Below are 24,726 nucleotides of genomic sequence, written 5' to 3' on the forward strand. Positions count from 1 at the left end.
CATAGCTTACAATGATTTTGAATTTTAGCCAATAAATAACATTTTGCAATTAAAATGGAACTTCTGGCTTCTGTTGCAGTCTCTGAAAGACAGAACCTTCCACTGCTAAAATCAGTATCAATGCTGCACTGCTACTACAGCATTGGCCAACCTCCATAGGCTTTAGAAGCCCTTTTCAGCAAAACCAGACTACACTTTGGGACGGGAAAAGATCCCGGATGCATTTCTAGATAACAGGTCTTCATCAATATGGAGCGGAGTGGCAGGCTGTTCCATGTAGTCTTATAGCAAATATCACCCCTTCGCTGGAATTGAGGGCTGACACGATGGCCGAGAGGTATACACAATGGCCTCTAAGCTGTCTAGCCTGGATTTGAATCCTGACCCAGCTATAAACTGTCATCTCGTGTTTCACAGATGCTGATTCATAAATGTGTGTGCCGTCTCTCGGATGGATGTTAAAAAGGCATCCCATCTGCCGGGATTAGTTGGTGGACATTAAAGATCCCACGGTGTCCCACGGTGAAAAGTTGGCAAGCTATCACCAGCACCATGGTCATATTCCAAATTCCTCCCATAACCAACAGAGGGCATTGAATCAGCAGCACATCCACAGCCTCAGCCTATGATTCTACCCCGCAGCCTTTTGCTGCATATGAAAGAAGATGACTAGGATGGTAACCATGACGATTGGAATGGTAACCATGAACCCAAGTGCTACACCAGCACTTTTTGCGAGGGTCCTGACCAATCTAAGGTATCTGCCATGCATCCACCCGATTTATGCATCCAATACACGGTTTACGAGGCTTTTGAATTGGTGCTGTTCGTTTACGTACATGGTGCACTTAGGTTCCATCTTAAACCATTTGTGAGATTACAAGAACAGTCATCTGCTCAAGTGGCCTGGCAGTCTGATTATTATTATTATTATTTTTGTTTAGTATACAAGATCGAGGCTCGTGAAAGAGCTAACATTAATCACTCAAAAAGTCAAACCGACACATAAAACACAAAAAATAAGGGGAGCGGTAGACAAGATGGGGAGAGAGGGGGAAGGACACAAACACAACATTTGAGAGCAGGGACATCGGGAGAAATGTGGGAGGGGGAGGGCTTGGGGGGAGGTGGGAGAGGTATAAAACATATGAACACTGCAAGGACTTCCAGGAAAGAAGTTGGAATTTCCAAAAAAAAAAGTGTATCTGGGGTGAATTAGCAGGGGTAGAAAAGATCAAGGTTTTGGATGGGGGAAGATAAGAGATGGTGGTGGACAGCTGTTTTAAAGACCTGGAGGGAGGAGTAGGATTGAAGGGAGTGGGGGAGTTCCCAAAGTTATGAGAGCTACACCCTCGGGATGTTGCAAACTGCAGAGGTGTGTGTGATAATATAAAATGCAAGTTGTAACAAACGTTTGATACATCATAAGATTTTCTCATCATCTTTGTACCATGTGCTTATGTTGACAACCCAGAAAGTAAGTGCAAAGGTAATATCATTTGTCACATGTCCTTAAGCACAAGAGTCACAGCAAGGTGATTTTTGTGGGGCAGGTCTATGTCTGAATATTTAAAACATTAAATACAGTACCAACATTTGAAACATGTTTATATGTTCTCAGGAAGTTAGAGGATGACAAAGAAATTAATATAAAGTTGGCAGAATTTCTTCAAAAGGCAAACAAAGTCCTGATTTGAAGATCTGATACCAGAAATACCTTGCCACAGATTTGAAGGTCTTACACCTGAAACATCTAGCCACTCAAAGAGAGCAGGAACAGCTGACATCATCGCAGGTTAGGACACCAACAATGTGCTCTCAACAGCATGATGATATGCTCTGTCAACCATCGCTCTCAATGGCCATAAATCATTTGAAGCGATACAAACCTTCATTCTCTCGTCACATGCATTACATCACCTTCTGGCTCAACCATCGCCTAAAAACAACTCGAAGCACCACGATGTGAGGCGCCATTAAACATGAGCAAGAAAGCTTTCAGCCCAATCGTGCCCAGAGAGCTGACCTTTTTCTGCACTTATTGTTGAAAATGCCACATCATAGTGAAAGAGTATATTTTTTCATGCCATGAATATTAATGATATTTTTGGAGGCATTTTGGACAATGGAAGCATTCTGGTTCTTAAGATTGCCAAACAATTACATTATATTTGATTATGATACTGAGGTGTATTTTGAGGTGCACTCAGAAAAGAGTATCAAACATAGGGGTAACACCCCTGGTGCTCACCTGGTAGAATAAACAATAAATATACTGCACTGACTAAAGGTATTTTAAACCAATTTCAATGGTTGCTAGAAGACAGCGCAGTATGTCAGCGCAGTACTCTACTAACTGTAGAGTCATACTAACATAATCATAAGACTTTAAACTAACAAAAAATAGCGACATCACGGATGATGAAGGTTGTGGTGAAGTTTCATCAAAACTGTGTGTAGGTTCTGAGAAAAAACCAAATACATATTTTTGGGGTGCCAAAATACCTAAATCCCCCCCCCCAACCCCCTCCCTCCTCCCCCAACATAGACCACCATAGACCCGATTTTTTAAATGCCAGGAAAAAACTTTGGTACAACACTGCTGATTAAGGTCGTGGTCATGTTTCATCAGAATTGCATGCGTAGTTTCTTAGAAGAAAGCAAATGCCTATTTTGGGGGGCAACCCCCCAAATACAAATCCAATATAAACCCGTAGACCCCCAAAAGGGCAGTTTTTTTTTAATGCAGTGAACAAACTTTGGTACATCATGGGTGGTGAAGGTTGTGGTCAAGTTTCATCGAAATTGTGTGACGTGTGTGTAGTTTTAGAGAAGAAAGCAAATATTAATTTTGGCAGATCAAACCTGGACCCACTTTGACCCCCCTTAGATCCCCTCAGACTTCGATTTTCTTAGTGCCGTGAACAATCTTCGGTACATCACCGGTGATGAAGGTTGTGGTCAAGTTTCATCGAAATAGTGTGTGTAGTTTCAGAGGAAAAAGCAAACTCCTATTTTGGGGGGGGTCAAGTCAAACCTGGATCCACTTTGACCCCCAGTAAACCCCCTTAGACCGCGATTTTTTTAAATGTCGTGAACAAACTTTAGTCACAACACAACAAATACAATTTGTGCCAAATTTGGTCACAATCCCATCAGCGGTTTGGAGAAGAAGTTTCAAGTGTTTACGGACGGATGGACAGACGGACGACGCACTATCGCATAAGCTCCCCTGAACTTCGTTCCAGATGAGCTGAAAAGTACACTCCGAATCCACCATTAAAAAAAATAAGCCAGCATTAAAATTGAAACTAGAAAGCGACTGAAAATGCAAAGCCACCTACCTGCATCCGTTTTGTATTCAGACTTCTTCCGTGTGCTAAACATGATGAAAACAGCTAGAATTTTTTTTCTTACGATTTTGGTTGACCAAGACCTTTTGACCTCAAAAGCAATAGGCTTCAGTGACCCAATATGCAAACCCTGCTCAGAATTCAAGGCAATGGGGTAAAAATTGATTGGATGCAACCTTGACCTTTGGATCTAAAAGAAAATAAAAAAACAATCAGCTTCAAGCTTTGGATTGGTGATCCAATTCAGTGACCCAATATGCAAATTCTTGAAATTTCAGGTCAATCGGACGAAAATTGACGATTTTATGTGATGCTGACCTTTGACCTTTTGACCAAAAAAATTTCTCCAGATTTTCATAATAAAGCTTTGTTGAAAACTTGATGACAAAGCTCAAATGGTAAAAAGTTATGGCCTGGACAGACAGACAGACAGACAGACAGACAGCCACCTGCACAGAAGTGGAAAAACCCTGTCTCCTTCTGTGCGGGGCATTGGATAATAATTGTGTTAAAAGGATAAAACAAGTGCTTTAATAAAACAACAGAAAATAAAAACGAATACCAATAAAACACTCAGGAAAAAAAGTATTTACAAGGGAATTTTGAAATGTTCTCCAATGAGATACTCACAATAGTCCAAGACAGGCAGACCTTTGTTTTAATAATGTTTACTAGCAGTGTCCCTTGGCTTCAATGCATTTGCTCCATTTGTCCTTCAAACTGTTATGGCGGTAAAATAGAGGTTTTCAGATTGCTCCTCCAAGCCATTTTCCATTGCTTCAGGCACTTCCTTACCATTGTTGAATCGACGGCTGTGCAGGTGGGACTTCAAATGCCACAAAAGATAACAGATGCTCGAAGCTACAATAATGAATGGTGGTCTGCGCAACAGGGACCTTGTGCACGGATGCAATGTGCTAAAGGATTATATTCATTATTTGGTCAACATTCCTCAGCACCTGATAAAATATTTTTCATTAGGCCGGTATAGCATTAACATGCGATTGTAGTTTTGTGAGACATACAGTTGATCAGCAGGATTCCCTCAATAGGGTCGCAGAAAATTTAGGCCATCGTATTGCCCATTGGGGGTTTGTGGAGTGCAGATTTCTTCGGTGACGGTGATCTCTTGTGCTTCCATTTCATAGATTCCAATTTGGTTTCAGCTTCCCAGTGGTGAAACCAAATTTAGTCACCAGTTGCGAGACACGTGATATCAGCTAGATCTGCATTAAACAGTTCAAGAAGCTCGTGACGTGATGCCAGCCGTTGGTGTAGTGTAGATCATGGTTTTTCAAACAAAGGGTCACAATCTGAAATTGAAATCCCCTCCCTCAAAATCCCAGTTTTTGGGAGGGGTTTTTCATGTCGAAATCATGTTCTCTGACAATATTTATCGTAGATACTGGTACCAAGCAGGTACCGGTACCATTTGGGTTGCAAGAAAAATTTGATTTCAAATTTTGGGTCATGAACAAAACAAATTGGGAACCACTGGTGTAGATGGCCAGTATTGAGGTTTTAGTCGACCAATGGGCTGACAGGATGGCCGAGAGGTATGCACACTCGCCTCTAAGCTGCCTAACCTGGGTTTGAATCCCGACCCAACTATAAACTGTTATCACGGTGTTTCACAGGCAGGTGATTCATGAATGGATGTGCCGTCCCTCGTATGGACGTTAAATATGGACGCCAGCATTTGTTGGTGGACGTTAAAGATCCAATGGTGTCCTGCATGAAGATTAGGCGAGCCATCGCCGATAGCACGGCCAAATTCCAAATTCCTGTCCTGACCAGCAGAGGGAATTGTATCAGCGGCACAGTCGCTCCCTCAGCCAATGATGCTAACCCATAGGATTGTGCTGCATGAGAATGAAGAAGAAGTAGTTGACCATATCTTTCCGAGTCCTTGGACTTAAACAATTGTTTAAGGATAATAATGAAAATGCTGCCTTGAGAAATTCTACATTCTGTGGATACTTTTTCAACATTAATGCCTTAATCCACCATGATTACTACCTCGACCTTAACCACAGTTCGTGGGTCAATCACACTAGCCGGGAGTCCTGACCTGGGATAATCTTCAAGAGAATGACCTTTACACTTTACACTTTACAAGTGAACCACCCATTTTGGAATAACAGAATATGATCATGCACCTTCACCAAACACGGCCCGAATGCATTTGTGGATTTTGTTTGAGCTGGAAGCTTCTTTGACTAAAAATTTGAAGATGCAACGATGCTCAACCTTAAATAATCCAGAATAGTATAAGGTCGCAAACTTTTTGTAAACATGCATATCCAAGTTATAGGCTCAGTGAAGAGTGAGGTTACAGTGGGAAAAAGGCTGACATAATGACAGAAAAATTGCACAACTAGCAAGTGAATAAATGAACAGGAAAAAAGGAGAGAGAACAGGGAAGGAAACAGCAACCAGCACGCAAAAGGGCTCAGTTGGAAGGAATAAAGGGGGTCGGAAAGAAATGCATGTACATATAGGGAATGACGTGATATAGTGGAGCACTGCTAACTTGAAACCCTGGAGGGAAGAGTGTGATGGAAGAGCTTCATGAAGGCAGTTCCACAATGAGGAGAAAGAAGAACAAAAGAGTGGAGGTATTCAGTAACTCTGGATAATGGGAATTTAGCCAGGAGAGCTTAATGCAAGAATGTGTGGGTTATGGAGGGGCTAGGGGTTGGCCAGATGGCTGAAGGAGCACAGGGAGCATGACTGGAGGAAAGGTTGTAGCAAACAAATAGAAAATCAAATACTGCATTGGAGTCATCAGAAGGAACCCGAATAAGAAAAGAGCAAGGGGAATAGGATTTGGGTTTCAGCCGCTACTCCACAACCTTCAAACCTCTCCAGGTGCAGCCGTGAGCCTTACAGAACATTTTCTACAATAATTCACTTCTTAGGCAGAGATAAAGAAAGAGAGAAATAAAGAAAAACAAGAATTAGAACGAATAAAGAGAAATGTGAAAAAGTAGAAAGAAATGTGAAAGGAACCAGAACAAAGATGTCGGGAAGAACCCGGATCGATAGATTTCAGCAGTTACTCCCCAGGCTCAAACGCAGCAACAGGTACAAGTTACCAGAGGTCCATCAGCGGGGAAGCACAATTGACTGTATTTCCCCCGCCGATGGACCTCTGGTAACTTAACAATTGACTAAGGCAACCAGAGAGACCATAAATCTAGGATACAAGAGCATTAGACCTTGGACTTCTGCCTCATTGAGGGAGATCCCAATGATGGTTTCAGGTTCCACAGAATTAAGAAGAGGCAGATGTGATGTGGACATGCCAGCCCATAGAGAAGAAGAGTATCTCTATCTTCATCATCTTCTTTCATATGCAGCACATGGCTGTGGGTAGCATCATTTGCTGGGGGTGCAGCTGTGCCACTGATGCAGTCCTCGATCTTGATCTTTCTGCTGATATGCAGCATAAGGCTTGAAGCACAGTTTTCCACCCTCTCCTCTCTTGGACTAAATGCTGTTCTTCCATATTAATTCCAGCTTCATTAGATCCTCCTCCACCGTTTGCTTCAATCTGGTTCTTGGTCTACCCATTGGTTGGTGACTGTTCATCCTATTTTGATTTACTGTATTTTTTTCACTCGTCTTTCCTACTCCATTCTTTCAATATGTCCAAACCATTTCCATCTATATTGCGTATTATTGCACTCACTGGATTTTTTTCAGCAGGAATATAGTACTTCACTGAAATACTAACAAAGGCCTTGTCGGTTGTAAAACAATAGTAATGTCAAATTAACCTTAATGGCACATGACAAGCCTACGTGAAACTTCATAATGAGCAAAAATTGAAAATAAAGAATGCAGCTCTCAGGTGCAAGTGCATTGCATTGTAAACACAACACTTAATGCATTGAATGGCCAAAAGCAGCAAACAAGTTAGACAATCATCAAGCAAATGGCAGCTAACATAATTGTGCTGAAGGTTCTTTGTTAACCCTCCGTTAGTGCAGCGGGGTATCTCAACTCCCTTTTGCATGTTACTAACCAAGTCCAAAGCCCCACCACACTAACTGAAGGGGGTTAAGGTGTAAAATGCTTTTCATCAGGAATATCACCTCATCAAGTATTCAAATTGAGTTTTCTTATACAAAAGTGCACGCACTAGCAATGGGATTTAAACAGTAGTTGTGCAGCATAATCTCGGTAACAAAACCAAAAATTCGAGTTACAAAATAACGACAAGGGAACAATGGATGGAGGTGTGAGCATATGTAACATGCATTATTGCTTAACCAAGTGATTTAAACTTGAACACTCATCCCAATAGCGATGGTTTTATAAAACAGGTGTTTAAAGCCTAATATGGTGCATGCCGAATAGGTAACTGCTTACAGTTAATTCAATGTTCATTAGGGGACGGAAATGAGGTAATGGGAAAAGAACAGCGCTTCAATGGAAACAAAAATGTGAAGTGAAAGAAGCACCAGCAATGTCAGTAAGGGGAGAGGGTTGGGCAAAAGATTGCATACTGGTATATGTAATAAATAGATAAGTTTAAGTGGCTATAAATACTCATCCTCCTCAATATTAATAAGGCGGAAATAAAAGAAATTCACTCGCTTTTGTAATAAAAATAAGCATCCACTGTGAAAATTAAATTGCTCACACTTACCTGAGGAGGGAATCGAGGGCTTTGTTGTATTTGGTACCTGACTCGCGTTGTCCTGTTGGGGCCAGCCATACTTGCTTTAAGAACCCCAAGGCCACAGCAGCTGGCAACGTACAAAAGGGAGGCAGAGAAAATAGGCAAATGGGAGAAAAAAACAATGATCAAAGGGGGAAAAAACGAGGAAAAATAATGGAAGAGAATAATGAGAAAGAAAAAGAACAGAAGAAAGGAAAACACAAGTAAAAGTAAAAATAAAATAAAATAACAGTGACAAATAAATAGACGTAGTCAGACAAACAAGGCAATGCGTGTAATTCCAAAAAGATGACGTCATTATGCTCGATGGACAAATCCAGGGAAGAAAATACAACTTCTTATCACCTTAACACAAGAAATATATTACATTCAGGTGAACCAACTGACCTGTTTTAGAGCGACTGAGATGTGGAGTTGAGATTTTTTCACCTAAAGCCACAAGAATATTTACAAGAATGACAGCCGAGGAGCAGATGGGTATTGTTTGTGCAAACCCTTGCAGGTATAAAAAGGTAGGCCTACGGTGGGGTGCGAGAGCAAAAACAACTTGGCGTTAACCTTTTACCATGTAAAACACTGACGAAAACTAGATGGGATTTGTTATATATCCTATCAGGAAGAAGTAAAGCTGAAGAAGAGGGAGAGATGGGAGGAATAATAGCAAATCAAGAATTGAACATCAAAGCCAATTCAGAACACAAAAAGACAGGCATGTTAAATTCCAAACTCTGACAAAATTGGCTCGCATGCTTTAATGAGCATGGGTGCACAGCTTGCTGTTTGCCACAAAGGTCACATGAGCCATGTGTTGGCAGAGGTACAAGCATCGCATCGCAGACATGAGCGATTAGGGAAAAAAACAAAAGAGAAAAGAAACCTGAAAAACATCGGGGGAGGAATGGAAAAGGGGATATTCTGGAACTGAGAAGCCTTGTTGGGTACTATATGCTCTTAGCAAATCGACTCCTGATTCATATGTCATGGTATTACCACATAAAAAATAATTTAGTGAATGTAAAAAGCATGATAGCAGTGGAAATTTGTAAAAAGTATAGTACAGTATCACCAAACTTAAAATTAACATGTTGTACACACTTCTCCACACCCCAAAGTATAGCAAGGGGGGGAGGAAGGTAAGGGTCGAGGCTACCTCAGGTCCAATTTGGGCGGTGGTGCAGAATTGAGTCATTAAGGTAATATGAGAAATTAAATTAGTCATCAAAACTAGCACAGGCCTCGGTGAATGATAAAAATTGATAGTTGATCAGTTAACAAAGATCACGAAGGCCATCCTTAAGAGCACAAAGACAATCTGGGAATCGCTTTGCTTTGAAGGAAGGTTGGTGTCCAAAGCTCGAATTACAGGTCCAAAACTTCAACAGTGATGTAAGGTCTAGGTCCATTGACCCAGGCAACGGAGAATGCATTTGCTTCTTTTCTTATGCATTAATGTTAGCTCTTACACGAGCCTCGATCTTGTATACAATTTTTTTTTTTTTTCAACTGTTCAGCCTGGCGGAGGTATGCGCTCTACCGAGTGCCGGTTCAAGTTGATCGATGTACCTCCTATCCGAAGGGACAATTTTGAGAAAAACAATATAAAGAAAGTCAGTATTAACAAGATTATAAAAAGGAAACGTTGAGTCAAATTAAATGTCCAGTTCAGACTGAAAACCACCAAGAATGGGCCAAAAGGTAATCTTACTAATTACCAACCAGGCAGGAAATGCTGCTTGCTTATCCTGGCTCAATATATGTGCTAGTCCAAGTCATATTGATTATTTGACAAAAACAATCATGTCACATAGGAAGAAGAGGATGCGCAGGAGTAGTAAGCCACAATAGATTACTCACCAATGCAAGTGTAGTCAAAAAGTAAGACATAAGCTCTTCAATAATGTTGATTTACTCCCTCGAAAGGGAGGAGATAATATCTCTTCTCCCTATGTCGTGGTTTGAGAGGGTCATTAACCAGTGTGGCAGCTACATTCAAATGTAAGGTGTGCACAGAGGGAGCTGCAGATGGGGGTTTTTTGTTCCTATACAGGAGGTTTTTTGTCTTTGCCAGAGTGAGGTTCATGGAAGAGCAAGGGAGAATGCAGAGAGCCTGGCAAGCAAAGCAGGATGCCGCCAGATTGTTGAATGTCCAAGACATAACAAGGGAGACAGCGCGAACAACTTGTTTGAGATGGAGGTTCTCCAACCGTTGCTGAGAGAAGAGCAGAAGCATGTTCAGAGTTGAGTAACAGAGACGGAATCCAAACTGATGGTCAGAGATCAGGTTGTTTGAAAACAGGAAAGACGTTACATTGGAAACAATGGTGGATTCCCTGATAAGCATGCTCCCTGGTCTATAGTTGGAAGGGTCTGTTTATTCACCATTCTTGTGGATGGAAGTGATGTTTGCCAACTTCTGTAGAGAGAAGAGCGAAACAGAAGAGCCTCTGGAAGGTGGTTTCGTAGACGGAAGAAGTGTGGAATAAAATAGTTAACGATATGTGTTCAGCCTGGATTTTGGAAGACTAACCGGGAGGCAGTTAGTGGAAGAACGCGTGGATCCTGGAGTAGACATGGAGTGTTGGAGTACTGAGAGAACATAGAGCAATATCAGAAAATAGAAGGGAGCAAAAAGGAGAGATTGCTAACCTGCCTGTGTTATGAGCGCAACACACCCTGAGCTTCGGCCTGATCATCAAGGGAGATTCTAAAATGTTTTAGCTTTATTGTGTGTGTGTGTGTGTGCGTGCGTGCGTGCGTGCGTGCGTGCGTGCGTGCGTGTGTGTGTGTGTATGCAATGAACCCAGAGACCATTAAACGTCGAGACTTGAGTAAACCTGTAAATAAACATCTCAGACCTGGTAATATAATGGTGTCAATACTTTTACAATGAGAAGATCGGAGGTGAAGAGTCATCACCTCTTCTACAAATGGTGAGCACAGACAACACTCAGTGTAAGACTTTTGGCGAGCTGTCTGATCATCTGCTGGACACTACATTTGCATAATTGTCTCTAATAACAGCAATAATATCTGGTGAGAGCCTACAGGAGAATGTCCAAATGTAAGAATTTTAGAACCCCACATTGGAAACACCATTAAAAAGCAACATTTGAATATGCCAAATGAAAAGAACAAGTATATAAATGTCTATTTCTAACATTTTCCATCATATTCCCAAAAATATAATTATTCAATGATATATAATACTCTTTCAAAATCACTTTTAGATATGTATTAAAAGCAATTTATTTCTTAAGCTAAATATGTTGATTAAACTTCATAATCCTGTGACTCTTTTGTAATTTTATTCCATTTCCTAAAGCTTGTTTTCAAGCTTCTTTGGTGAAAGCTATATTTAGTTTTATCTCCAAAGGTTATCATTAGTGTCTCAGTTGCTTTGTAGTTCTCATACATTAAAGATTTTTGGTATTTGCTAAATTTTTCAATGTCTTGTTTTGTTCTTTCCAGTAAAAGGTCTTCATGCTTCTCATATAACTTTCTCTTCTGTTCTTGGTAATCTTCTGGCTTTTTTCGCTCTTCTGGGTAATCGACATCTACTTCTACTAGAAATCCCATATTGTTTATGTTTAGTTTCCTCCTTCATATTAATCATTATATAATTCAATACTTCATGCAAACCTTTTATTGTATACAGAGTCGAGGCTCATGTCTGAGCTAGAACACTGAATGGAACAGAATGCGACATAACAAGAGGAACAGTAGAGAGGGGAGGTGGGAAACACCAACAGCGGAATTGAATGAAAAAATAGAGGGAGACCTGGACAAATAATGGGTGTGGGGAAGTATGGGGGCAGGAAAGGATGCCTGGAGTGAACAAGATGGATTCCGAAGGAAACTCTTAGGAAGGAAAAACTGGAAATTTAAAAGGAGGTGGACTTGGGGATAGGAGGGATGGCGTTAATACAACAACAACAACATGCATTTTAAGGCCATTTTCCCTGCCAGAGCGGGGGTTAGCCTTGCGGTCCCCATGACAATGTTCTCCATTTTGCCCTATTTTCTGCATCTCTCCTTGTTAATCCCCTTGCCCGCATTTCTTCTTCCACCATCTTTAGCCAAGTCTTTCTCGGTCTTCCCCGTCCTCTACTTCCTTCTACATTCATTTCCATCACTCTTCTCAACCAGTCACTTCCATCCTTCCTCAACACATGAATAAACCATCTCAACCTGTTTCTCTTCACAGCATCCATCACAGGCTCTATTCCCATCATCTTTCGCAATTCATCATTTGTCTTCCTCTCTCTCAACGATACTCCACACATCCACCGAACCATTCACATTTCCACCCTTTCCAGCCTTTGTTGCTGCTCTACGTTCATTACCCACGTCTCGCTCCCATAAATCATAACACTTCTCACACATGCAGCATACACCTTTCCCTTCCGCGTTAATGAAGGTAGAAATATCATAGCTTTGGGTTGGGGACGATGTGAGATGGTGGTGAATAGCTGTTTTGAAGAAGTGGAAGGAAGTATGAGATTGAAGAGGATGTGGAAATTGATGTTGATTTCACATGTGGGGAAAAAAAAGAGGAATGAATGAGTGGAGTTGAGCAGTGATCCTGGATTTTGGGAGTTTCACCAGAAGGGGGTTGATGTGGGCCATGTGCATCATGCAGGAAACTGGGGGTTGGGAGGAAAGGGACAACTCATGGAAAGAGCAAAGGGGGCAAGACCAGAGAGGAGGCGGTAGAAGAAAGAAAGACAGACACCACTCACCTGTCTACAACTGTCATAATGGCTTTGGACTCACCTGTCAGACTCACTCACCTGTCAGAATAACTGCTGCAAGGAGATGCAAATGCTACAGAGAAGATTTGGTGTGCTCCAATGCATGTAGAAGTGATTGTGACGAGTGTAACAACAGTGTAACAACACATAATCGGACATGCAGACTCTGAGGTGCAGTGACAACTTATTGACATTTGCAAGCTACTGGGAATATATCAATGAGCAGGTACCCATGGAAATTCCATGTAATGTAAAATATGTGACCTCAACAATATTATGCAAAGAATAGTTAAGTATCATGTGAATTTAATATTTTCTAGCTATGTGCTCCCTAAAGATGTTGCCTAATTAAATCACCTCCCTTGCACCCCAGTCCTCAGCTCCACCCCCCACCCTAAGTCATCAACCCCAAAGTACTCAACTTCCCCCCCCCCCCCCCCTTCCCATCCATAAGTCCTCAACACCACCCTCCCAACACCAATTCCTCAACTCAACCTTCCAAACACCAAGTCTTCAACCCACCCAACACCCCGACACCAAGTCCTTAATCTCCCCCCACCCAACGCCAAGGACTCAACCCTCCTCTTCCGCTGCCTAACCCCAATATCTCAAATCCATCCCCAACTCGAAGTCTTCAAACACCTCGCCACACAAAGTCCTCAACTCCCCCACCTCACCCACCATTCAAGTCCTCAACTGCCCCCACACCAAGTCCTAACTCTCTCCACTACAAGTCCTAAACTAAAATCTGCAGTGGTATATGAAGGATTATACAACTGAAAGCTGATAAAGCAAGGTGCAACTACCTACAATGGACAACATACTCTCATCAGCTTTCAAAAATCCATTGTTCGATTTGTCTGCTGACTCAGACACCAACACAAGCCTTCACAAAGACTACTTTTCCAGAGTATATTGTATAATCAATCTTCTTGTTCACACTATTTATTCACAAAATACATTTTCCAGCCTTTTTACTTCAAGCGTCATCATGTCTTTCCACACTGCGGTATATGTTAGGAATTGGTTTGAGGATAACAATGTTGAAAATCCGTAATTGTCAAAAAAATTTGTCAAACTTTAGAACCAAATAAAACGAGAAAGCATCTGAAAATGAAAAGCCCATCTGCTTGTATTCAGAAGTCTTCTTCTTCTGTATGCTCAAAATTCCATATACACAACCTTAACCTTTGACCTTTTGATTTAAAAAAAACAATCAGCTTCTAGCTTTTGATTGGTGAACCAATTCCATGACCCAATATGCAAATTCTTTAAATGTCAGTTCAATCGGTTGAAAATTGACGATTTTATGTGACGCTGACCTTTGACCTTTTAAGAAAATTATTAATTTGCCTTCTCCGTAATATCATAATAAAGCTTTGGTGAAAATTTCATGACAAACCTCAAATGGTAAAGAAGTTACGACGGTGGAACAAAATAATAACACTTTTTTAACACACGCGCACACACACACACACACACACACACACACACACACACACACACACACACACACACACACACACACACACACACACACACACACACACACACACACACACACACACACACACACCTGTCTCCTGCTGTGCAGGGGACGGGCTAATTATATTCAGTCAGTCCTGATAACATTATCAGTGCTTATAACTAGCCTTCCTCGCATTAAACCTTTCCTTGCAAATCGCCTTATGAGTGGCTTGCAAAATATTTAAGTCAGCTTCAAAAAAGTGGAATTAATTACTATTATTTTACGAATATTACTATTCAGCATCAGAAAGCCACATACGTGTTGTGTATAAAGTAATAAACCAGGAATGCTGAAGGAGAGCGGACATTTGCTGAGCTGAAAGCAAGCCAAGGCCCGTCGGGGTTTGACCCGAGCTTGAGTGAGAGGAACAATAGGACTTGGTATGTATGAGACAGTCATTAACGTCCCATCCCATTCCCTTGATACAAGCAACAAACAAAAGAGCACTGAACATTACAAACAGACTTGGACACTACAACGAAAGGATAGCGTTCAAGAAGAAATAGGAGGTGGCAGCAGTTTTGATCAACCGCATAATCACGAAGGGAACCACTGGAATTAGAAAATGAGGTATTCTGAGGCATACCCCAACATGTGATCCAGGTTCTGTGCAGCTTCTCCTGGTTGCAGGCGGCCAGCCAATATGCTTAGAGCTGAACGAAGCAAGCTTCGGTTTTCCGGCTGCACAAAGCCTCCCCTGATTAGAAGGGAAAACGCATGCCGATGAGGTATCACAATTCAGAGGTGGTTTGTTTTATGTTTGCCTATCTTCACTGAATGCAACAGGTTGGAGAAAAAAAGAAGAAGCCCAAAACAATAAAAATAAAATCCTCAGCAAATGAGCTTGGAAATAGTGTGGTGTGGAGGGTGGGAGAGCATGGGAAGAAATTAAATGTTCCATAAAATCCTGTTTTGCAAATGTACAAGGAAATCGAAAATAAATGTTGCAAATGATAAATTGATTATTTGTAGTAATAAAGCTTTAATTAAAGTGTTTTTTGCTGGAATGATGTTGATAAAATGTTTAATCTACAATCATACTAAATACGTAATTTGGGGTCTGTCGGTCTATCTCTCTGTCTGACCTCAATGCATTCAGTCGTTACTTCACAAATAAAAACCAAACTTGACAGGAGGATTAAGGATCACACGATGGAGGTTGCAGCAACTTAATTCCCCCCTCTGCCCAAGGGAATTTACCACCTTTGGCAAAATCCGTGTTAAGATAGCGAATCGTGGAATTTTTTCCAAGACCGCTTCTAATGACAAGAATAATAATAACACTGATGATAATAGCATAATATTAATGTTATTACAAAACAATATTAATACAGTATTAATAACATCCCCCCTCATCAAGGGGTTTTTCCTCCTTGAACAAACGTTATGTTAGCACGTATTAGAAGCTTACTGTGGCATACCGTGGGGCAAACCTATCAGAAGAAAAAAAATATTACAAACTACAAACATAGGATTACCTTTTTAAACAATCACTACTGCTGTTTAACACTAAACTGAAAGAAATCGAGAGGAATCCCGACATTATTGAGGCATTACATGCTTATCTTGTCCACCACAGACTAAGGATCAGAGCCTAGATCTATTGTAATTTATATACCCCAAAGAAGATAAGAACATAACCCGTCCTGTCGCTCCGATAGGCCATGGGTGTACTAGTCACCTTAAATGGTAAATTATGCCTTTTTCAATTTTTTGTGTCATCGTGTTTTGTTACTTTTCAATTTGGCTACCTTTGGCTCTGAGGAGAGAAACTGCTGACTGGTAATCTACATGTCCTATTGATCTAATCTGCATTTCAGACAATTTTCCAACTATTTGCAAAGGCTTGCATGGCCTCTATGACTCATCTAGAGGTCACATTGAGCATTGTTAACTTTTGAAAGTTAATTAACTTGAAATGCAACCTCACTCTGATTATTGTTTTACAATCTGCATATCTTTCCTTTGCGGTGAAACAGACTTCCATTGTATCAAGCAACTTGCTGCCCTCAGGTTCAGGCAGCAATGCAAATATCCCTTCCCCCTGTTTGAGGACATGAAGGTATATAAGGATTGATTCTTGAGACTATCAGTAAAGGGAGCTATGATGTCGGGAAGGCAGCATGACTCGTCTCTCCTATCAATGATGTGCACATTATGATAGTTTGCACTGTAAAGAGATTATTTTTAATAAAACGTTTCAATGAACCTTTGAGCCGGTCTTTGGGGAATAAGACCCCTGATTTCCTTCCACAACAACAAAGGTTATTTGTAGGAATAAAGCTTTAATAAGCCATGATTTTTTCCATCCAAAGCCATCCATCCAAACCATCCAAAGCCATGATCTTTTCTCCACCCATTAAACCACGCCCAAACCTCTCAATTTCTACTCCCGCTAGGGAGTAATGCATTCGATCGTGTCCGTCCGTCCGTCCGTGTGTGTGTGTGTGTGTGTTCGTGTGTGAACAAGATATCTGGAAAAGTTCTGAACGGATTTGGATGAAGGTTGGTGGGATGATTGCCCTTGGGATAAGGAAGAATTGATTAGTTTTTGGTGAAGCTCAGGATATTATTCCGGATCCAGAAATTTTTTGATGGATTTTTTTTACCATTGGAAGATAGGGCTCATTTTTTTTAAACATTATCTTCTATATATTCTATATTTAACATTGTGATATGAAAATAGTTTTCATATTTGTTGTAAATGTAGTTTAAACTCGTGGTTATGCATTAGAACGGTGTATTTTTTTTTAGCAGCGTTGTCTTCAAGGTTCTTTTTTTTCTTTTTAATAAAGACATATTCTGTCATTTTAAAACCACCAAAGTGTGTATTAGGTTTCCCCCTTTCATAAAATGTGTCGTTTGATACGTATAATGCTTTAAAACTGTTTTTTTTTGGGTTTTTTCCTACCTCAGAAGAGATGTCAACATTTCCCTCAGCGAATGTCAATCGCGGTGTCAGTATTTGATGAACTTATAAAGACTTAGGTGATTTATAAGTGTGACAAGCATGTGCACGGGATTCTTCCCAGAAGAATGAGTGGTCGCATTAGCTTGTACGACTTAAAATGAGCGAGTTTTGTTTTGACGTTTGGACCAGTTTTACATGTTGTATCCCTAAGGAATGAAACGAACGTTTTTCCTGGCTTACAATTTTATTTGAAGTCACACATGCTTCAAAATACACTCACGTATATAGAATTGAACGCTGAATCCGAAAATGTAAGTGAAATTACCTTGTTTTTTTTAAACATTATCTTGTAGCGGCTGCCGCTGGGTTTTCACAATCGCCTTGCACCTATCAAGGACGCGGAGCGATCACCATGCCGGGCTCGTCCAGGACGCCCGGGCAGGCCCGCGCTCAACTTGCCAGGCCTCGGTCGGGACGCTGGGCCACGCCCCCTGGCGCCGGGCCTGGGCAAACCCCCTGGAGGAATAGATATATATTGCTGACCGATAAACGGGTTTTCAGAGTGCCTGAGTGTTTGATTTCATTAAAGCAACTCGGATGAATTCTAGCTTTTTGTCGCGTCCATTCTTCCGATCGACGTGGGAGCCCCAGCTCCTTCATTGGTGACCTATCGACATGGACACGGCAGTCGCCCTTAAACTGCCTACCTTCTGGGAGGCTCACGCGGCGGTTTGGTTCGCACAGGCGGAGTCCCTGTTCGCCCTGCGAGGCATCACGGCCGACGACACCCGCTTCCACCATGTGGTAGCTGCGCTCGGGTCGGCTACCGCGGCCCGCGCCCTGAGCCTCCTCGAACGCCCGCCAGCCGCTGACAAATACGGCGCGATTAAGAAGCTGCTCCTCGATGCTTTCGCCCTCCCATCGGCGGAACGCGCACGGCGCCTGCTCGAACTGCCTGAGCTCGGCGACACGCGCCCTTCCGAGCGAATGGACTACATGCTTTCACTGCTCGGCGAGCACTCTCCGGCATTCCTGTTCCGGGAGCTGTTCTTCCGTCAGCTGCCTAACCCGGTACGCCTCGCCCTGGCAAGCACGACGATCACAGATCCCCGGGCCCTTGCCAGAGAAGCCGACAAGATCTCCGCCGCAGGACAGCGCATCGCAGCGGCGACATGGGACCCACCGCCGTCCGACGCAACACCCATGGCGCCCGAGCACCCGGCACGGTCGACGGCCGAACTGCCGACGCAATTGGCGGCCGCTCTACCGAGCCGACCACCTCCAGCACGACGAACGAGGCCTCCACCTGACCAAGCGTGGTGTTACTATCATGCCAGGTTCGGACAGAAGGCCCGAACATACCGACCCCCGTGCACCTTCGGGAGGCCGGGAAACGGCCGGGCCGGCGTTCATTACCAGCCATGAGCGCCGGCCACACGGGCAACTTACTGTTCATCACGGATAAAGCGTCCGGACGGCGCTTCCTGTGCGACACCGGCGCCCAACTGAGCGTCATACCCGCCTCTGACCAGGGCAGGCAATCCGCGGTTTGCGGCCCCTCCTTGGTTGCGGCCAACGGATCGACTATCCGCACCTTCGGCCCGCGCAACGTCACCCTCTGCTTCGGCGGCCAACGCTTTGCTTGGACGTTTGTAACCGCCAACGTGCCCATGGCTCTGCTAGGCGCCGACTTCCTCTGCGCACACGGACTGCTGGTGGACGTCCAACGGCGTCGTTTAATCAACGCTGAAACCTTCAGCTCCCTGGTATGCACATTGAGCAGCTCCGCGCCGACCGAGCTGGCATGCACCGTCCCGGCGGCGAACGAGTTTGCTCGCCTGCTCACGGAGTTCCCGGCCCTCACGCGGCCGACGTTTTCGGCCGTCGCAGTACGGCATGGGATCGAGCACCACATACCAACCACGGGCCCGCCGGTCTACGCCAGGGCCCGCCGCCTCGACCCAGCCAAGCTCGCCGTAGCGAAGGCCGAATTCGACGCGTTGGAGCACCTCGGCATCGTGCGGCGCTCCGATAGCGCGTGGGCCTCGCCACTGCACATCGTGCCAAAGCCGGGGGGTGGATGGCGCCCGTGTGGCGACTACCGCCGTCTCAATGACGCTACCACCCCCGACAGGTACCCGATCCCGCATATCCAAGACTTCTCCGCCCGTCTGGCGGGACGGGTCATTTTTTCGAAAATTGATCTCATACGGGGATATCACCAGGTACCTGTCAGGGCGGCCGACGTCCCTAAAACGGCAGTCATCACGCCGTTCGGCTTATTCGAATTCTTGCGGATGCCGTTTGGTCTCAAGAACGCGGCTCAGGCGTTCCAGCGCTTGATGGACGGCGTGCTGCGTGACCTGCCGTTCCTTTTCGTTTACCTGGACGACATCCTCGTCGCCAGCACGTCCCGGGCCGAGCACCTCCTCCACCTCCGAACACTGTTCGGGCGCCTCAGCGAGCACGGCCTCATCGTCAACCCGGCCAAATGCCACTTCGGCACGACGGCCGTTGATTTTTTGGGCCACCACATCACCAAGAACGGGGCCGTGCCGCTGCCAACCAAGGTCGAGGCCATCACCACGTTCCCGCGTCCCCGCACCATAAAGGCCCTGCAGGAATTCCTGGGAATGGTGAATTTTTATCACCGCTTCGTGCCCCGCACGGCTCAACTCATGCGGCCCCTCTACGAAGCCCTCCGGGGCAAGCCGGCCAAGCACGACATCGCCTGGTCCGCAGCAATGGATGCGGCCTTCCAACGCTCAAAGCGGGCCCTCGCCGACGCAACACTGCTCGCTCACCCGGTGCTCAACGCTCCCATCGCCCTCACCACGGATGCCTCCGACTACGCGGTGGGCGCCGTACATGAGCAATGGGTGAACGGGGTTTGGCAGCCACTCGCTTTTTTCAGCCGGCAGCTCCGGCCGAACGAGCTCAAATACAGCACGTTTGACCGGGAGCTCCTAGGTCTACACCTGGCCGTCCGCCATTTCCGCCACCTCCTGGAGGGCCGACCTTTCACGGCGTTCGTCGACCACAAGCCGTTGGTTTACGCCATGGCCAAGGTCACGGAGCCATGGTCGGCCCGCCAACAGCGCCACCTCTCCGCCGTGTCGGAGTTTACCACGGACATCCGGCACGTCGCCGGCAAAAACAACGCCGTGGCCGACTGTCTTTCCCGGGCCAGCGCGAACGCGGTCCACCTGGGCGTGGATTTTGCGCTTATGGCGGCGGACCAAACCACCGACACCACGGTGCAAGCCCTCCGGGCGGCGGACACGGGCCTCCGCCTGGCCGACATCCCCTGCGCGGACACTGTCCTGCTCTGCGACGTCTCCCAAGGCCAGCCTCGCCCCATCGTGCCCGTCACCTGGCAACGCCGCATCTTCGCCTCCCTCCACGGCCTTTCCCACCCGGGCCGGAAAGCTTCCCAGAAGCTGGTGTCGGCGCGTTTCGTCTGGCACGGCCTTCGTCGGGACGTCCGCGATTGGACCAGCACCTGCACGGCCTGCCAACGGGCCAAGGTCCACCGACACACCCAGGCCCCGCTGGCACCTTTCACCGTGCCCGAACGACGTTTCGACCACGTCAACGTGGATCTGGTGGGCCCCCTCCCCCCGTCACGGGGGTTCACACACCTGCTCACCATGGTGGACAGGACCACCAGGTGGCCGGAGGCCGTTCCCCTCGTCTCCACCACCACCGCCGACGTGGCGCAGGCTTTCATCGCCACCTGGGTCGCCCGCTTCGGCGCACCGGCGGACATCTCGTCAGACCGCGGACCACAGTTCACCTCCGAGCTGTGGGGCACGGTCGCCCGCAACCTGGGGGTCAAGCTCCACCGTACTACGGCCTACCACCCCCAAGCAAACGGGTTGTGCGAGCGATTCCACCGCTCCATGAAGGCCGCGCTCATGGCCGGCCTTCAAGACGGCGGTTGGGCCGACCGGCTGCCGTGGGTCCTTTTGGGCCTTCGCACGGCCCCCAAGGAGGACCTCCAGGCATCCACCGCCGAGCTTGTCTATGGCCAGGTGCTACGCGTCCCGGGCGAATTCGTGCCCGACGCTACCAGTCCCTGGTCCGCAGCTCACCAGCGCTCGGACCTCCAGGAGGCCGCCCGACGGTTTGCCCCCGTGCCAACATCCCACCACGGTGACCCCCAGTCCTACGTCCCCCCAGCACTCCGCACAGCGGAGTATGTTTTTGTGCGTCACGACGCACATCGGTGGCCACTCCAGCCGCCGTACGACGGGCCCTTCCGGGTGCTGCGACGGGACGACAAGTCGTTCGTCATCGACATCGGCGGCAGGTCGGACCGGATTGCAGTGGACCGCCTCAAGCCGGCGCACGTGGACGTCGACCACCCACCACGGGTGGCCCTTCCGCCGCGGCGAGGCAGCCCCCCGTCCACGGTGCCCCCCACTCGACCGCCCACCACCTCACCGGACCCCCTCCCACGACCCGCCAGGGGTCGCTTCGGCCGGGTCATCAGGACCCCCCTCAAATTGACCCTGCCGGTGCAAGTCGATTCTGGGGGGACGTGTGTAGCGGCTGCCGCTGGGTTTTCACAATCGCCTTGCACCTATCAAGGACGCGGAGCGATCACCATGCCGGGCTCGTCCAGGACGCCCGGGCAGGCCCGCGCTCAACTTGCCAGGCCTCGGTCGGGACGCTGGGCCACGCCCCCTGGCGCCGGGCCTGGGCAAACCCCCTGGAGGAATAGATATATATTGCTGACCGATAAACGGGTTTTCAGAGTGCCTGAGTGTTTGATTTCATTAAAGCAACTCGGATGAATTCTAGCTTTTTGTCGCGTCCATTCTTCCGATCGACGTGGGAGCCCCAGCTCCTTCAATCTTCTATATATTCTAAATATATATCTGTGCAGTGTCTGTCTTGTGTTGTCACTGAACTACTCCCTCAAACTTTTGTGAAATCGTACTATTCCAACTTGACCCACGGCGGGAGTATGCGCTCTACTGAGTGGCGTTCTAGTTTCATTATGTATCCATCTTGTCTACCACTTGCGTTCTCCCATACTCCTCATCGTTACCTGCATCCCTTGTTTCTATGAATGAGTGGTCGCATCGTTACCTGCATCCCTTGGATGCTCTGTGACGTTAAACCTATGATTTGCAGTAAAATATGGTTTCCTGTACATTTTGCAAAATAAGTTGTTACTACCGCCACAAAAGGTGGATGGAGGTTTTGTATACACCAATGTTTGTCTGTGAGCAGGATATCTCAAAAAGCATGGGATGTATTCGGACAAGAGTTGGTGTACCTGCTGCACACCATTCGTGGGTGTGTGACAAGGTCGAATAGATTAGCTTTTGGTGAAGTTCCGGATCCGGATGCTACAATGTTTTTATTGATTTTTCACCATTGAAGTAGAGGGCCAAAAACGATTCGTGGTACAAGATCTCAAAAAGTTGTGGACGGATTTGGGCGAAACTTGGTGGGTAGGTTGGGTAGGTGACAAGAACAAGCCGTTTACATTTTGGTTAAGGTCCGGATGCAGATCCAGCCTATCAGCGAGATACAAAATGTCAACTATTCAGGCTGGCAGAGGGTATGCGCTCTACCGAGTTTCTATGTGCACAATCACATCATAATTTTGTCTTTCATATCCGCAAGGTTTGGCATTAATTTGATCGGAACATTAAAATTCCCATAAAGATGTTCTGTCATGCACGGACACACCAGGAAAAGAGTGCAAGCAGCACATGCAGCAGGAGCTGGTAACAAGTGGCCGTCATCTCAAACTCTTCCAAATTCACTTGGGGTCCGTCGACAATCCCATCGTTCTTCTCTTGGACTGCCTGTTGTTGATTGATTGAATGCATTCAGTTGGGTTTACATCAAAGAGTGCTCCGCATTGCCATCAAACATTTTTATCCGGCCGTTTCTGCATGAAAAGAACACAAAGCAAAATAGAAGATAAATCAGTGAGTGTGCAGTGCAGATTAAAAACCAAGGCACATCGTATACCAGGAAGTAGCTGTGCACGTTATCCAAATGGTCGCAGATTGTCGGTAAGAGAGACACGGTAAACTCGACAGTTCTTTGTGGACCACGTTCCCGTAGGTGGGAAAACCCGACACCATGCTCTGTCCGGCTCTGTACACATCAAGGGTGTCCGTCACCTTACAGGGGTATACATCCTTCAGGGGATTTATGATTAACATCATCAGCATGAAAAGCACATGGTGACAGGACAACCATAATGGATTGTTCTCAACCACACAAGGCAATCGATCAAACGACGAAAACTTCATCGGAGTTATACAAGTCTGATTTCACTGTTAAACATGAGTAAGAGCCAAAGGTTTTTTTTATTGCAAACAACAAAGCAGACTGTGCTATGACTGTGCAGCAGAAGCAGACTGTGCAGAAGAAGCAGACTGTGCAGACAAAGCAAACTGGTCACGTTCCCTTTCCACAACCTTTGCACTGTCCCAAAAGGGAAGTGACACCTTAAAGCCAAATCAATAACCCACTTCTGTGCAACTCAACAACATCTCTGCCCTTGATGAAGTGTTATTTTCAACAGAAACATGCCTGATACTTTTGTTTCTCCAGCAGTACACTTACAATGGCCCACATTTCACTGAACTTTAAAAAACTGGCATCCAAGAACCATCCTGCCACCATCGACATCAATGTAATGAGACAGATTTTTCCTGACTGACAATTGAATGTCTTTAAAAATGTGGACTACAGTACGGCCTCACCCTGACCTATCATATGCACTGCACAGCCTCACCCCGACCTATCATATGTACTGCACAGCCTCACCCCGACCTATCATATGCACTGCACAGCCTCACCCCGACCTATCATATGCACTGCACAGCCTCACCCCGACCTATCATATGCACTGCACAGCCTCACCCCGACCTATCATATGCACTGCACATCCTCACCCCGACCTATCATATGCACTGCACAGCCTCACCCCGACCTATCATATGCACTGCACAGCCTCACCCCGACCTATCATATGCACTGCACAGCCTCACCCCGACCTATCATATGCACTGCACAGCCTCACCCCGACCTATCATATGCACTGCACAGCCTCACCCCGACCTATCATATGCACTGCACAGCCTCACCCCGGCCTATCATATGCACGGCACAGCCTCACCACGACCTATCATATGCACTGCACAGCCTCACCCCGACCTATCATATGCACTGCACAGCCTCACCCCGACCTATCATATGCACTGCACAGCCTCACCCCGACCTATCATATGCACTGCACAGCCTCACCCCGACCTATCATATGAACTGCACAGCCTCACTACGTTTCTTCATATGAACTGCACAGCCTCACTACATCCCTCCATATAAAATGCACATCCTCACTACGTTTCTCCTTATGAATGTTACAGCCTTACTATGTCCCTCCAAATGCATTGCACAGCCTCACTATACCTCTCCATATGTAAGGCAGCTTGATAGTTTCCCTCCATGTGCTGCCC

At 45.8% G+C, this 24,726-nt stretch overlaps 1 protein-coding gene across 3 annotated transcripts in view; it reads right to left on the reverse strand.

Moving 5' to 3' along the window:
- FANCD2 (FA complementation group D2) overlaps positions 1-24,726 on the reverse strand; it is a 340,198-nt gene that overhangs the window by 69,134 nt on the left and 246,338 nt on the right. For all 3 annotated transcript variants that reach the window (XM_078776144.1, XM_068112928.2, XM_078776145.1), the window contains 5 exons: positions 23,228-23,356; positions 22,940-23,058; positions 14,909-15,019; positions 8,431-8,561; positions 8,011-8,110 (listed from right to left, as the gene is read on the reverse strand). In XM_078776144.1, the coding sequence (XP_078632270.1) occupies positions 8,011-8,110; positions 8,431-8,561; positions 14,909-15,019; positions 22,940-23,058; positions 23,228-23,356 (590 nt within the window). The remainder of the gene's footprint in view (positions 1-8,010; positions 8,111-8,430; positions 8,562-14,908; positions 15,020-22,939; positions 23,059-23,227; positions 23,357-24,726) is intronic.

This window comes from Myxine glutinosa, chromosome 4, assembly GCF_964187855.1.
Source record: "Myxine glutinosa chromosome 4, kmMyxGlut1.1, whole genome shotgun sequence".
In the NCBI taxonomy this organism is placed as follows: Eukaryota; Metazoa; Chordata; class Myxini; order Myxiniformes; family Myxinidae; genus Myxine; species Myxine glutinosa.